A 12,758-nucleotide genomic window follows, 5' to 3' on the forward strand; every position below is an offset into this window, starting at 1 on the left:
AGATGAGGATTAAAGAAGTCAAATAATTTATTCAAGTCACACAATAGGCATATGGATGAGCCAGAATTTGAATTAAGATATGATGATCTTAATAATCATAACATGGCTCTTTCCAGACTACTTTCATCATACAACATTTCTTAAACAAAATTAGAAATAAAAAAGTTTGTACAGACATTTTGAAAATGTGATTTTGTAAGCATGCCTGATACTTATCCATTATTTATTTTCTATTTTTGATTTTAGTTTTTCTAGAAAGGCAAATAGTTTCAACAGTGGCCTCCAAACCACAAATCACATTTCACACTGCATTATAGATTAATTTATTGCCCAATTCTCAATGTATGCTCAATAGCCAGAATAACTACAATCTAATTCTTTAAATGACAGGTCCCTTAGTAGCAGTGACAAATTTGGAAACCACGATACTGAGGTGGAGAAGAACTAATTCCTTGAGAATGATGACATCCATTCTTGTAGTTACATAATATTCCCTGGAAAAAGAGCTTGCTTCCCCCCCCCCCCCATGGTAATTCTCTAAATTAGCTTATTTTTCTAATCAGTTTATTTTTGATGTATTAGTTTTCCAATCTAAGAACTGAGTCAGGGACCAATTTTTGTAAATATTATAGCAATAACTGATTGCTCTTTTAAAAACATGCTGAAATGGGGTACCTAGGTGGCACAGTGGATAGAGCACCAGCCCTGAAGTCAGGAGGACCTGAGTTCAAATTTGGCCTCAGATACTTAAGGCTTCCTAGCTGTGTGACCCTAGGCAAATCACTTAATCCCAACTGCCTCAGCCAAAAAAAAAAAAATGCTGAAAATTTCCATTATTAAAAAAAATAACTGACTGGAATATTGAACTGGCAGGTGTCTAAAGCATAAATGATTTGAGTGCTCATTTAGCACATTAATTTCTATAACAGGCATATCCCTATTTCAACTGGTTCGTCACCAAGCTGAGGAGTAGCACTGGATTAGATTTTGACTTCCAGAATAACAGTTCTTCAAAAGGGAAGAATTACTTGTCAAATTCCCAAAGCTAACAAAATATTTTTGCCTCAGGCAACAAGGCAGACATTCTTAGAAATTTTTCCTATCCTAGTGGTAATTTTGCAAATGGGACCATTTGGCTACAATGCATTAAAAACCAACATTTTTGCTTTTAATCCTTCAATTCGCCAGTCTAGGAAAGGCTGAATAATCCTTAAGGCTGCTATATTGCTCTTCTATTTTGACAGTTATATTTTAATAAAGAAAAATAAATAATTTAAACTTTAACCATCTTTCTATGAAGCATATCTAATCTGATTCTCTGAAAACCAGCAAAATATATTTGATATATGAAATAATTTGTAGGCTCTGATAAAAACCAAGCAGCATAATAAGTGACAAGTCTATTATGCTCTCATTTCTGGCCACTGAACTACCCAATGCTTGTTTCTAAGAAATTTAAAGTTTAAAATTTAAAAGGCAACTTTTAAAGTATGTTTTTAATACTTATCTCATCCAAAATGTAACTAAATAAAAAAATACTCTGTTTAAAGAATGTATTTTTAATGTTTTTCTGTTGACTTGATACTACATGGCTGGCTGTGGCTCTGAAATAATTATAATATATAGTGTCATATATCCTGACTGATATCTCTAGGAAAGACTTTACTATATGATGGTTAATAAAAGTTTGTATGTATGTGTATGTATGTATATAAATATAGGCATGTATATATGCATAAACACACATGCACACATACACACATTAGAACTGTGTATACATATATGTACTCATACACACATGTATAACTGTTTATACATATATATGTACACAAACACAGATATGTGACTTTCCACTATTAAAGAGTTTAATTATTTTTAAAAGTTGCTTTGTTGCATTTAGTTTTTCCACCATATTTGCTTCCTTTTTATAAAGAAAAATATTTAAGCAAAACCAACCAATATAAAATTGTGCCTGGGAGCATATATCCCATACCACCATACCATATTGGGTAAAGAGTAGTAGCACCCCATCTCTTTACTGAAAAGACTAAGGTTTGTTTTGTTATTACTTCTCTGTGACATGGTTCCTTTTAATTAATCACAAAGTTTAATTTACTTGGTTATAAAAAACGCTAATACTCAACTGAAAAGTCATTAGTCTTTAAATGGGTACTGATAGTTACTAATGTACAATTCACTAACTTATGCTGAGCACTGGCCTATTTTTAAAAAATCTGTTGAACATACAATGGTATATGAAGATTCAGATAATTCTGAGAGATATATGGGCCCTTTCTATCCAGGTAAATGATTAGAGAGATGTGAAATATATTAGTGGAAATATACCACACTGTATAAATTTGTCATACAGACTCTACACTAGGCATAGAATCCAAGATGAATTAGGTGTCTTGTTTTCTTGGACTCTATGGATCACATACTTAAATACCTAGATGAACCTAGGAATAGGCTGGATAAACAAGACTATTATAGTAACTGTGTGGGAAATTTCAGTAATAAGTGTTTCCAAAATCTTATTTATGAATGATTTAGTCATAGTGGATACGTAGATTTATAATGTGATGAGTTGCTTTTTAATGTGATAAGGCTAGGGAGTCCAGTTGTCATTCATACTTTTACATAAAGTAAATGGAACATGAAACCCCCTACTCCTAGAAAGATCCAAGATTATGTGGTTGTGTGAAATCCAGTTTATTCAATTTGAGGTTATCCTTGAAGTTTATCATGGAGAGACCCTAGTTCCCTGTTATGTTATTATTACCAGACTGCAAATCTAAGTGATTTTGCCAAGTGACTGAATTTGGTTTTTGAAATGGTTAATAATTTAGTTTATTTGGAACTTCTATGTTACCTTACTGAACTTAATGAACAATCATAATAAGGGAACAGTTTTGAGTATTTTTCTGAGAAGATAAAATATAAAAACAAGTGTTTCTTTGGGAAAGACAAGTGATACAGAGAGTTTCTTTTTTTCTTCTTTTCATTTCCTTCATTCCCAATACATACTAGCTTGTATACTTCTTTGCTCTTCAAGTTAAGTGTTATATGTCCTTTAGTGGTAAGATTTTTCTAACCTTTGAGTTTAATTCCAGATTTAAAATGTTTAATCATCTTAATATAGTTTATATGTGGGTTATGTTAACTGTTTATTTAGTGTTTGGGGCTTTCATAAAGAATAATTGAAAAATCAATCACATACAAGACACAGTAAAGTTCAACTTTCCATCCCACTATATTACTCATAGACTCATAGACTTCATATTGATAAGAATTTTCTTTCTGGCCAGACATGGGATCTTCGAAATGGTATAGCAGAATAAACAGTGAAGTGGTTTCTAGTCTCAGATCTATTGCTAATTACCTTTTGGGGAAGTCATTTTACCTAACTGGATAAGATGATCAATAAGGTCCCTTCCAGCTCTAGAACAATGCTGACCACATGACTCAGAATGAATTTCGTATTTAACTTCTCTCTTCATCTGACCCTTATTATAAATAAAACTTAGAAACCTAGAAGATATTACCTACATCATTTCCTTTCTTCAATGCTAGGGAAACTCATCCAGTAGTATTTTAAGAATTAGAAATCATTTTCCAGGAATAATAAAGGTGATGAGTTTTAGAGAAACCTTTCTCCTCATCATCTTGACAGAACTCTATAAGATTTCACTTATTCCCAAGCGACTAGCTATTTTCTGCTCCTAATATTACAAGAAGCTTGACTTTAGTGAAACCTTACTATACCTGTGAGGCAAGTCTCCTCATAGCTTCTTCTTGTCGTCTGCGCATTTCTGGAGTTCCTGGGCAGCTTCCACTAGTGATAGAAGAATGGGCAGAAGGTGGCTGAGTAAGTGGCAGCTCTCGATTGGCATCTACATCTGGATTAAAGCAATGAGAAGTTAATGTCAGAAAGAACTGAGGTCTGAAGATTTTGAAATGGGCTTAACAGCTGCTAGCATGCTTCCCAGAATTAATGGTTGAGAGCCTGAACTTTGGAACTCATCTATGGTCCTCATGTGAGGACTACAGGTTACAGATGAGGAAACTATTGTCCAGAGATAATGAAATAATTTAACCAAATTATTTCACACAAGCAGTAAGAGGCAGAAGTGGAATCTGAACTTAAGTTTTCTGCTCCCTAATGGGTATTATATATATATATATATATATATATATTACCTGCAATGAATGTGATTGTACTGACACCAAAATAACTGACACTGAGAACATCTGACTTTGATCATGTGAAGCCAGACAATTGGTTTTGCCACCTTTAGCTAGCTCCTTGTAGGATGGATTTCATATTTCATATCTGTTTCACTGTTCTCTTCTGTTGTATTTTTAATTCTGTGGCTTTAAAGAATGCATTTTTCTCCAAGAAAATATGTAAATAAATTATAGCTTAAAAAGAGCACACTTCAATAACTGTTACAGATATTGAAGTCTCTGTTAGTATGAGGAAGTCAGGTCTTAAAAGAATCATTCCAAGCCAAAATACAATAGGATCAATTATACCAAAGCATAAAGGAAAGATCATTTGAAAATTAAAACTAACAAGAACCAACAAATTATTGCTATGAAATAGCCAATAAATCTTCAGAAAACAAGTTGAGCTCTTCAGAAAAAAGTGGAATGTGGATGGATTACTACTGATTTCTTTAAAGTGAAAACAAGTCTTCAAATTTGAAGAACAGTAAGAAGACAAAAAAAAAAAAACAACAACTGCTAATCATTGTTATGAAGAAAAAAGTGGTTGTCACAGATAAAGTAATTTGTAGACTCAGTGACTACAACAAAATAAAATTTTTGTTGTGGAAACTCACTTTTTCATTTAATCCCAAAACCAAAATCATTTTCAGAAAAAGTATAAGTGATTATATAAGATTTGGGCATCTTTATCAGAGTAAAAAACATCATTCATAAAAGTTTTAAAGATGTTTTACTTTCAGTAGGCTTAGAAAACATATGACATATTATGAAAGAAAATTGTTAGAATTTTAGGAACACTCAAATAGAGAAAGATATTAATAGTACAATATGGTCATATGTAATATGATGTTGTGCCAATGCCATACATGTCAATATAAGTTAAGAATTTTATTAATGAGATATATAAATAAATATGCTTCAATACTTTAACAACTCATTTGATTTAAGTCACATTGAAAATCCAAGGGCTATAACCATGGCCAGACATGGAAAAAAGGCTATTTGTCAAAGATATACTTAATATCCAATATAATAAAAATGTGATTTCATGAAGAATTTGAAAATAATTCAAAATCTTATGGACTCAATGCCAAATTGCATAAAATAACTGACTACAGAAAAAGGATTAAAAGTTCTTAAAGATGTAAAAAGCTCAAGTTTTATTATACAAGACAATGGATGTAATAATTTTACCTGTCTCATGTGATTCACATCATACAGTACATAAATATGTATATCTCAAAAATGGATGCCAACATATACATATTATTGTCTTATGGCTGCCAGCACTACAGAAATGAAGGCAGAACAAGGGTATGGAGCTGCCTACTTCTCATTTGTCTTATCTGTTCCCTTCCTCTTGAGATTCAATTCAATTCAGAAAACCTTTATTCAGTGCCTATTAGCAGATAGGTAAATAAGTGGCTGACTCCCTAGGCAGTACTTCTGAAGATTATGGAAAACAGAAAAGCTTTAGGATTTTGAGAATACATCTGACATGGTGGAGAGAGAACTAGTCTTGAAATCAGAAGACCTGTTTGTTTCCTGATATCTGCCCAAATATGAGATAGGTGACAAGTCATAAGCTGAGATAGTTACTAATTTACAAAATGGGTTTAATCATAATTTTACTCCTTTTATCATAAGATTATAATCTGGATAGTGTTATATGTAAGTTATCATTATTGGTGACAAACTATGATGCCATTCTATAAGGTGGAAATGGAGGTGAGTTTACTGACAGACATTGCTTCAATTCTTCTATCTTTTCCTTTTTACCCTCAAATCCTCTAAAAAGTGTATATTGTGGTACATTTTAACCCTTCTTGCTCTTGAATCATTGAGACTGCTTCTCCTCTGCCTAGGGAGCTTGTGTCCAATTAGGCTGGAAAAGAACAATGAGAACATAGAAGATGCAGTAGGAAGTCAGCAGGTGGGAAGCAGGGAAAATGGCATACCAAACTGCTGAGATGAGAGTGGGAGAGAGTAGGGGCTGTTCCCTCAGCAGCTGCATCCCTAATCCACCTCTTTTATTCTCCTACAAAGGGCACAGGCAGCTGTTAATAAATGTCAAGTTAAGCTAAGGAATACAATGGGGCTATTAATGGGGTGTGTATGTGTGCTGTTGAGGGTAGGGAATAGATATATAGTTCAGGCTTTTTTAACTTATGTAAATATTATAGCCATACATTAATGTCTGAGTAAGATATAACATCATTTCCCACAAAATGTGCATGTGTGTGCATTCTTTGTGCAAAGAAGGGTGTGCTGGAGGTAAAGGAGAAGTGTAGGCGGGAAATAGGATGACAGCCCAGTGTCTGCTGTGGCAGCCTTTCAGCTCTCTCACCCCTCCTTCTGCCTTCTCAGCAGGCCCTGGGAAATGACAGCGAGGGGGTGTCAGCTGAGGTGATGTGCCCATGGGGGAAGGAAAGAGCCAGCAGCCACAGTACCTAAGTTAATTCATATCTTCCACAATAGCATTGAGGAGAGTGAAGGAGGCAAGGACAGAAGAATGAATGGTAGATGAGACAGAGGTGTGAGCAGGGAGCTCCCAGTCGGGCAATTTGGGGAATTTCCATCCATTTCATTACCACAGTTCTATCACTGTTGCCAGTGGCCAAGGGGAGAATGTTCCATGGGTTTTTGAGATTACTTAGTTAGAAGATCATTCAAACACAAACCAATCTGAACCTTATGTTAGTCCTATTTTGCCAATACTCAGATGGTTTTATACACATGCCATTCTTATTAAAAAAATATTGCTGCTGACAATAAAATATTAGGTCAGTTTTCATAAAACGTATATCCATCTCAGGGTCATATTCTTTTTTTATAGCTGTGGGTTTAATTGATTGTTTTTTTTTTATTTTTTTTAATTGATTGTTGATGTGATAAATATATATATATATACATATATATGTATATATATATACATATATATATATATATACATACATATAAACTATAATTTGGACAGTAAACAGTTGTGGCCAGAGTACCCTGAATAGTGTTTTCTGTTTATTCTTCTCCATAGATAATTTCTCAAGATTTCTGACAGAAAATCTGGGTGAATCCAAGTGGTTTTGTGATGTCTCAAAGAAGAAAACTTTTAACTCATCCCATGAGAGCACTTCAGTGTTTTAGGAAATGCACTGGAAAAAAAGATGCTGAATACTGAGGATCATGAGATTCTTCTCTTCGGATTTCACCCAGAAGCCCAGTTTGTTGGAGTTTCTGATTTGGGAATGAATATTAGGCCATTTCTCCCTTAGGCTCATTCAGATCTCCTTGCTGATTCTCACTTGTGTAAAATTCTTACTTTGCCTCTTATCTTAACTTATACTATTAGTATTATGGTTTTCTTTTCCAACCCACTCAAATATAAAATTTTTTGATTACCCAGATAAAAGTGATTTAGCATTATGGATATTTAAACACTGAAATGCAGAGGATGAGAAATTACTTCTGGCAGAAGCCATGTTCATAGAATCAGAAAATAAAAGCACTTTGCAACAAACTCAATTCCTTCATTTTACATATAAGGAAGCATTTTGCACTTAAGTGACTCAATTTTTAGTTCAATACTCTTTCTACTACCTTGACCATATTTTCTTTTGAAACTAAATATGACATTCCCATTTAAGATAACAGATTCATGGTCCCTTGGGTCTAATTTTTGGAAACACTGGAGATCAAAAAAGATAGCTCTGATAATCTAACTTTTAGGCAAGATGATTCCCCCTTGTCCTGCTTCAATATTCTTCATGTTAGCTCTGGAAATTAACCCAATAAGGTTCCTACAATGAATCATACTTAATGATGTTTCACCCTTTAAAGTGAACCTCCCCCCCCCAAAAAAAAGTCTTGGTGCAGTTTTTAAAACTTTTGTATTACTCTGTGTGTGAGTTCATGTGTCTTTGTATCACTGAAATGACTGATCTTTTTGATTCATTTTTGCACAACTAATTTGAACTGCTATATTTGATGCAGTTAAGATGGTTAAAAACCCCTTACCAGTTTTTCCATGTGCTGCTGGGGTTTAAATTTCCCTCATCAGTATAACTTATGGGTTGGCAGAGTATGGAATAGTAGGTCCATTTGTATTGTGTCCTTTCTGTTCTAAATTGTTAGTGGAAGGTGTTACTGTTAAACAGGGATCTCATGTCAGTATTGTCTAGAGAGGTGATTTTTTTTTCTACTTGTGTTTGTCTGGGCTATAGTGGCATATATATTATGGCTAATGGTCCAACTTGGATAAATGTTGATGAAAAGGGAACAACAGGTTTAATAAATCCATCAATTATGCAGAATTATGCAGAATAGTAGCAGAATTTGCAGAATTCTGCTACTATACAGAATAAAGATTATAACTGTAATTGTGTGTGTAGTAGTACACAGAAAGAGTGCTAGCTTCAGGTTTACTGTATCTTGCCAATGAAACTTATTGTGGGATTAGAGGCAGAATGTAGTTTGAATATACAACACATATACAACCAGGAAATTGATTTTGATTTTTTTTTAATAAATAGTTGAGAAAAGAAAGACTAAAGAAAAATACTGAAATGCAAGGAAAATGACTAAAAAAAAGGTTCTAAATCAATACTTAAAAAGTGAACTTCAAAGTGACAAATTGAGAGATTATAACTTCTTTTCTAGAAAGAGTTGGGAATATTTTTTTCCTAGAAAACTTCTGAAAATTGCTTTCTGAAATGACTAGATCAATTCATAGCTCCACTAAGAATATGGGTCTATTTACTTGTAGTCTTTCCAACATTTTTTCTTTTTCTTTTTTGTCAACTTTGCCCATCTGATAGATGAATTGGGAACATAACAGAAGCTTTTATTTGAATATTTCTAATATGAAATCACAGTAGCTCAGACAAATAAAAGAAGAAACAAAATCACCTCAAAAGAGTACACTGACATGGAATCCCAGTTTAATGAAAACAGTTTCCACTATCATTTTGGATAGGAAGAACCGTATCTATGCAAATAGACCCATTCTTCCACTCTCTGCCAACCCATCTAATCTCACGAGTCATAATGATGAAAGAAATTTAAAACCCAGAAGCACATGGAAAATTGGTAAGTCAGGGATTTTCAATTATTTTAACTGTGTCAAATGTAAAAGATGTTCCAATTAGTTGTGCAAAAAAAATGGATCAGAAAGAACAATCAGTTTAGAGAGATGTATTTAAAATCTTTATCTAACTACATATATATTGGCCTGGCCCTAGTCATTTTAAAGTGCAAAATTCATAAAAATGAGTATGACCTTCTCTGGTTAATTTCCAGAATTGCTAATACAGGGAATAACAAAGTAAGACAAGAGTAGTGGGGGAAGGGAAGTGGGATCTGGACCTGCTCAGAGAATTAGATATTCTGGCTTTCTCCAGAGTTTCTAAAGGCTGTCATAGTATCTCCATTGTTCTCATACCCTGGCTGTGCCAGGCTGGGGATAGAAGAAGAATGACTACTGAGAAGAGCATAGCAATTTTTCACAAGGAAGTCAAAAGAAAAATTTCAAGGATAATGGTCAATCCTAGCAATGCAACACTTCATGTCAATAGTCAGTAAATGAAGGCAATAAATAAGATTGCCCTGCTGTGTAGCATGCAGAGATAACATCTCAGACTGAGCAAAGGTTTCAAACTAGCAAGGAAGCAGAAAGAGAAACAAAGTTGTGAAAAGACTCGGTAGTCAACTGCTATACTCTATCAAAGTTCAGAACGTAACCAATAAGGTAAGGAAATAGGCAGGGTTTTTCAGTTATTAGACTAAATGTGGGAAATTATTTATCGTATATTTGGGATTAGTGTTAGAAAAAAGAGTACCTGAGTGCATATTTCAGTTCTGCTTCCATTTGCATAATCTAGATAATACCATATTACCTCTCCAGACTTCAGTTTTTAGAGCTAGACAAGCTGACCATCCAGCATTTCACTCCTGACTCTGTGGCTATGAGCCTGTGATCCTAGGGCTGGGACATAATAACCATGGGCAGGAGCATTGTGGCCATGGAAAATTATTGAATATATTGGTTAGATGCAAATTGAACACCATATTCTCTCTGTTCATTTTGGGTTAAGGACATTCTTACAGAGGGCAGATTTCACAGATCAAATGAGAAGGACACATGGATGGATAAGAATGCCACATAGCATAGAGTTCTGCACACAAAAGTACATACGCTTAGGAGAAGCATGTGGACTATCTGAGGCGATCTGTCTCATTCGTGTACCGTGACAACTGAGAGCCACCAGCCTGGAGATGATAGCAGTTTTGCCAAATCCAATGTTTCCGACAATCACCACTCCCTGATTCACGCTGGCATTTTCACTCTGTAGTTGAGCATCTATTTCATGAAAAACCCAGTCTCGGCCAACAAATACAGACTCTGTGGTAATGCTGGGCACTTCGAAGAGCAGCGGCTTCAGAGAGATGTCTGGAGGTCTATAAGGCGCAAATCGCACTAGAAGAAAGAATCATAGAACACAAGGCTTGGAGTAAATGGTAAACATGACAATATATACAAAATATGTGGTACTTCAAGAAATATTCATAATTCTGTTTTGTATAACTGTTATGGAAAATTTAATATGGAGTTTTTGGTGTCTTTTTTTTTTTTTTTTTTTTTTGGTTTTGTTTAAATTAGAACACCGAACTAAAATCATCTGTGATTGGAACCATTCAATGCTACAAGTGATAAGAGACCACAATCAAGGAATAAGAATGATTTATTTTAGGAATCTTAGAAGCATTACTTTTTATGAGAATAGTCACCACTAGTTTCTACTTTTGGATTTTTAAAATTGGACTCAAATACATTTTCTTTTTATATAATATATGCCAAAAACTTAGAATATTTGACCTTTTAATTTTTGCACTTTAGACTCAAAGGACACATGGAAACCTCTCCTGCTTAAAATGTTATTTCTAGGTTGGATTTTTTTTTGAGGGATTTGGAGTCAAGTGACTTGCCCAGGGTCACACAGTTATTAAGTGTTAAGTGTCTCAAGGCCAGGTTTGAACTCAGGTCCTCCTGAATCCAAGGTTGGTGCTCTATTCATTGAGCCTTCTAGCTGACCCCAAATGACTGTTTCTGACAAAAGTGGTCATTGAGGCTTTTAGAGTCTAGGGCAAAGCAAAAAGAATATGAAAAAATGTTATGAAATACAACTATTTCCATTAAACTGCAGTGAAGATAAAACCAACTGATAGTTACTCTTGTTGTACATGGCTTTAAACCATTGGCACTGTCAGTTGTTACAGTCCTTAGCAGCAATGCAACCTCTAATAATTTTGACAGAGAAAAGACCTCACTGTGTTTAGCCTGGTGGAAGGGCTATTGAGAGACAGAGAGTAGCAATGTGAAGTCTTTTCATTTTGTAAATTATTTTTGTACCTGAACCCACATTGTCAGTAACATTCCTTTCAACTTAAAAAAAACCCCACATATGTCACAAACATATAATGGAGTCAAGACAGCTCATCTGCTTCTGTCAAAATCATTTCTATATATTATAGTACCTATAAGATAAGAGCCAAGGACATACCACATTTCTAGCAGATTTAGGAAAGTGATGAAGAGCTGCAACCTGGGAAGAATAAGTCAAACCTTCCTTACTTCAACTTTCTTTATCAATCTGGCTCCTGATTGAGTTTCATACCATTTAGAACTTAACCAATTCCCATTCTTCTATCCCTGTCCTATTCACCCTCTTTTATTCAGGGAATAATACTTAAAACATTATCAAGGACAATATACTGCTTTGTGGGCAATACTTGAGATTTTAAGTTGTAGACTTATCAGATCAAAAATCCCTTACCTGTCTATTATTTTCTTTTATACCCCCTCCACCCCAGCTTTTTCCCTTCTAGGCTCCTATCCAATTTTTCCTTTATGTCTTATAGAAACTTTATCCTATTTTAAATTTCTTCCTCTTATATTCCTTCCAGCTTCCTGAAGTTGGAAACCTGACATTTATCTAAAGATACCAACTGCAGCCCTGATCAATATATCCAGTAGTTCTCTCATACCTTCTTCCTCTTTTATGCACTGTACCAGGACATGGAATAGTCATATTTATTGTTCCCCAATCAGAAGCAAGTCCTGCCTCCTCTGAATTAGCCTTGCATTTTGTACCTCTCTTTTAAGTATGTTTACATTATAAAATGCATTTTAGTTAATTTTTTGTCTTATTAAACTATAAATGCATTGAGAGCAGGGATTGTTGTCTGACTCTCCTTTGTATTATGTAAAGTCTAGAAGAGTATTTTGCACATCATAGGGACTTGGAGGGGGGTATGTTGTTTTTGAATAAATGAATCCCTATCTAAGACACAGAAAATAGAGATATTTAATCTTCCATACCTACTCAAAAGAATAAGAAAATTCAGCTTAACAAGCTTCTTAAAGGACTGTTCTATTTCATGTTTACATCTTCAGTAACTATTTAGTGGTATCTGGTACAGAAGTGTTTAATAAAAATTTCTTGACCTGAATTAAAGCTATAAAATATATTTAA

At 34.2% G+C, this 12,758-nt stretch overlaps 1 protein-coding gene across 10 annotated transcripts in view; it reads right to left on the reverse strand.

The window, feature by feature from the left end:
* The window catches only part of TANC2 (tetratricopeptide repeat, ankyrin repeat and coiled-coil containing 2), a 535,383-nt gene that overhangs the window by 98,169 nt on the left and 424,456 nt on the right, over window positions 1-12,758 (reverse strand). For 9 of the 10 annotated variants that reach the window (XM_031965901.1, XM_031965907.1, XM_031965906.1 and 6 more), the window contains 2 exons: window positions 10,421-10,702; window positions 3,766-3,899 (listed from right to left, as the gene is read on the reverse strand). In XM_031965901.1, coding sequence (XP_031821761.1) covers window positions 3,766-3,899; window positions 10,421-10,702 — 416 coding nt within the window. The remainder of the gene's footprint in view (window positions 1-3,765; window positions 3,900-10,420; window positions 10,703-12,758) is intronic. The other variant, XM_031965905.1, reaches the window with a different exon arrangement.

Source organism: Sarcophilus harrisii, chromosome 4 (assembly GCF_902635505.1).
Source record: "Sarcophilus harrisii chromosome 4, mSarHar1.11, whole genome shotgun sequence".
Taxonomy (NCBI): Eukaryota; Metazoa; Chordata; class Mammalia; order Dasyuromorphia; family Dasyuridae; genus Sarcophilus; species Sarcophilus harrisii.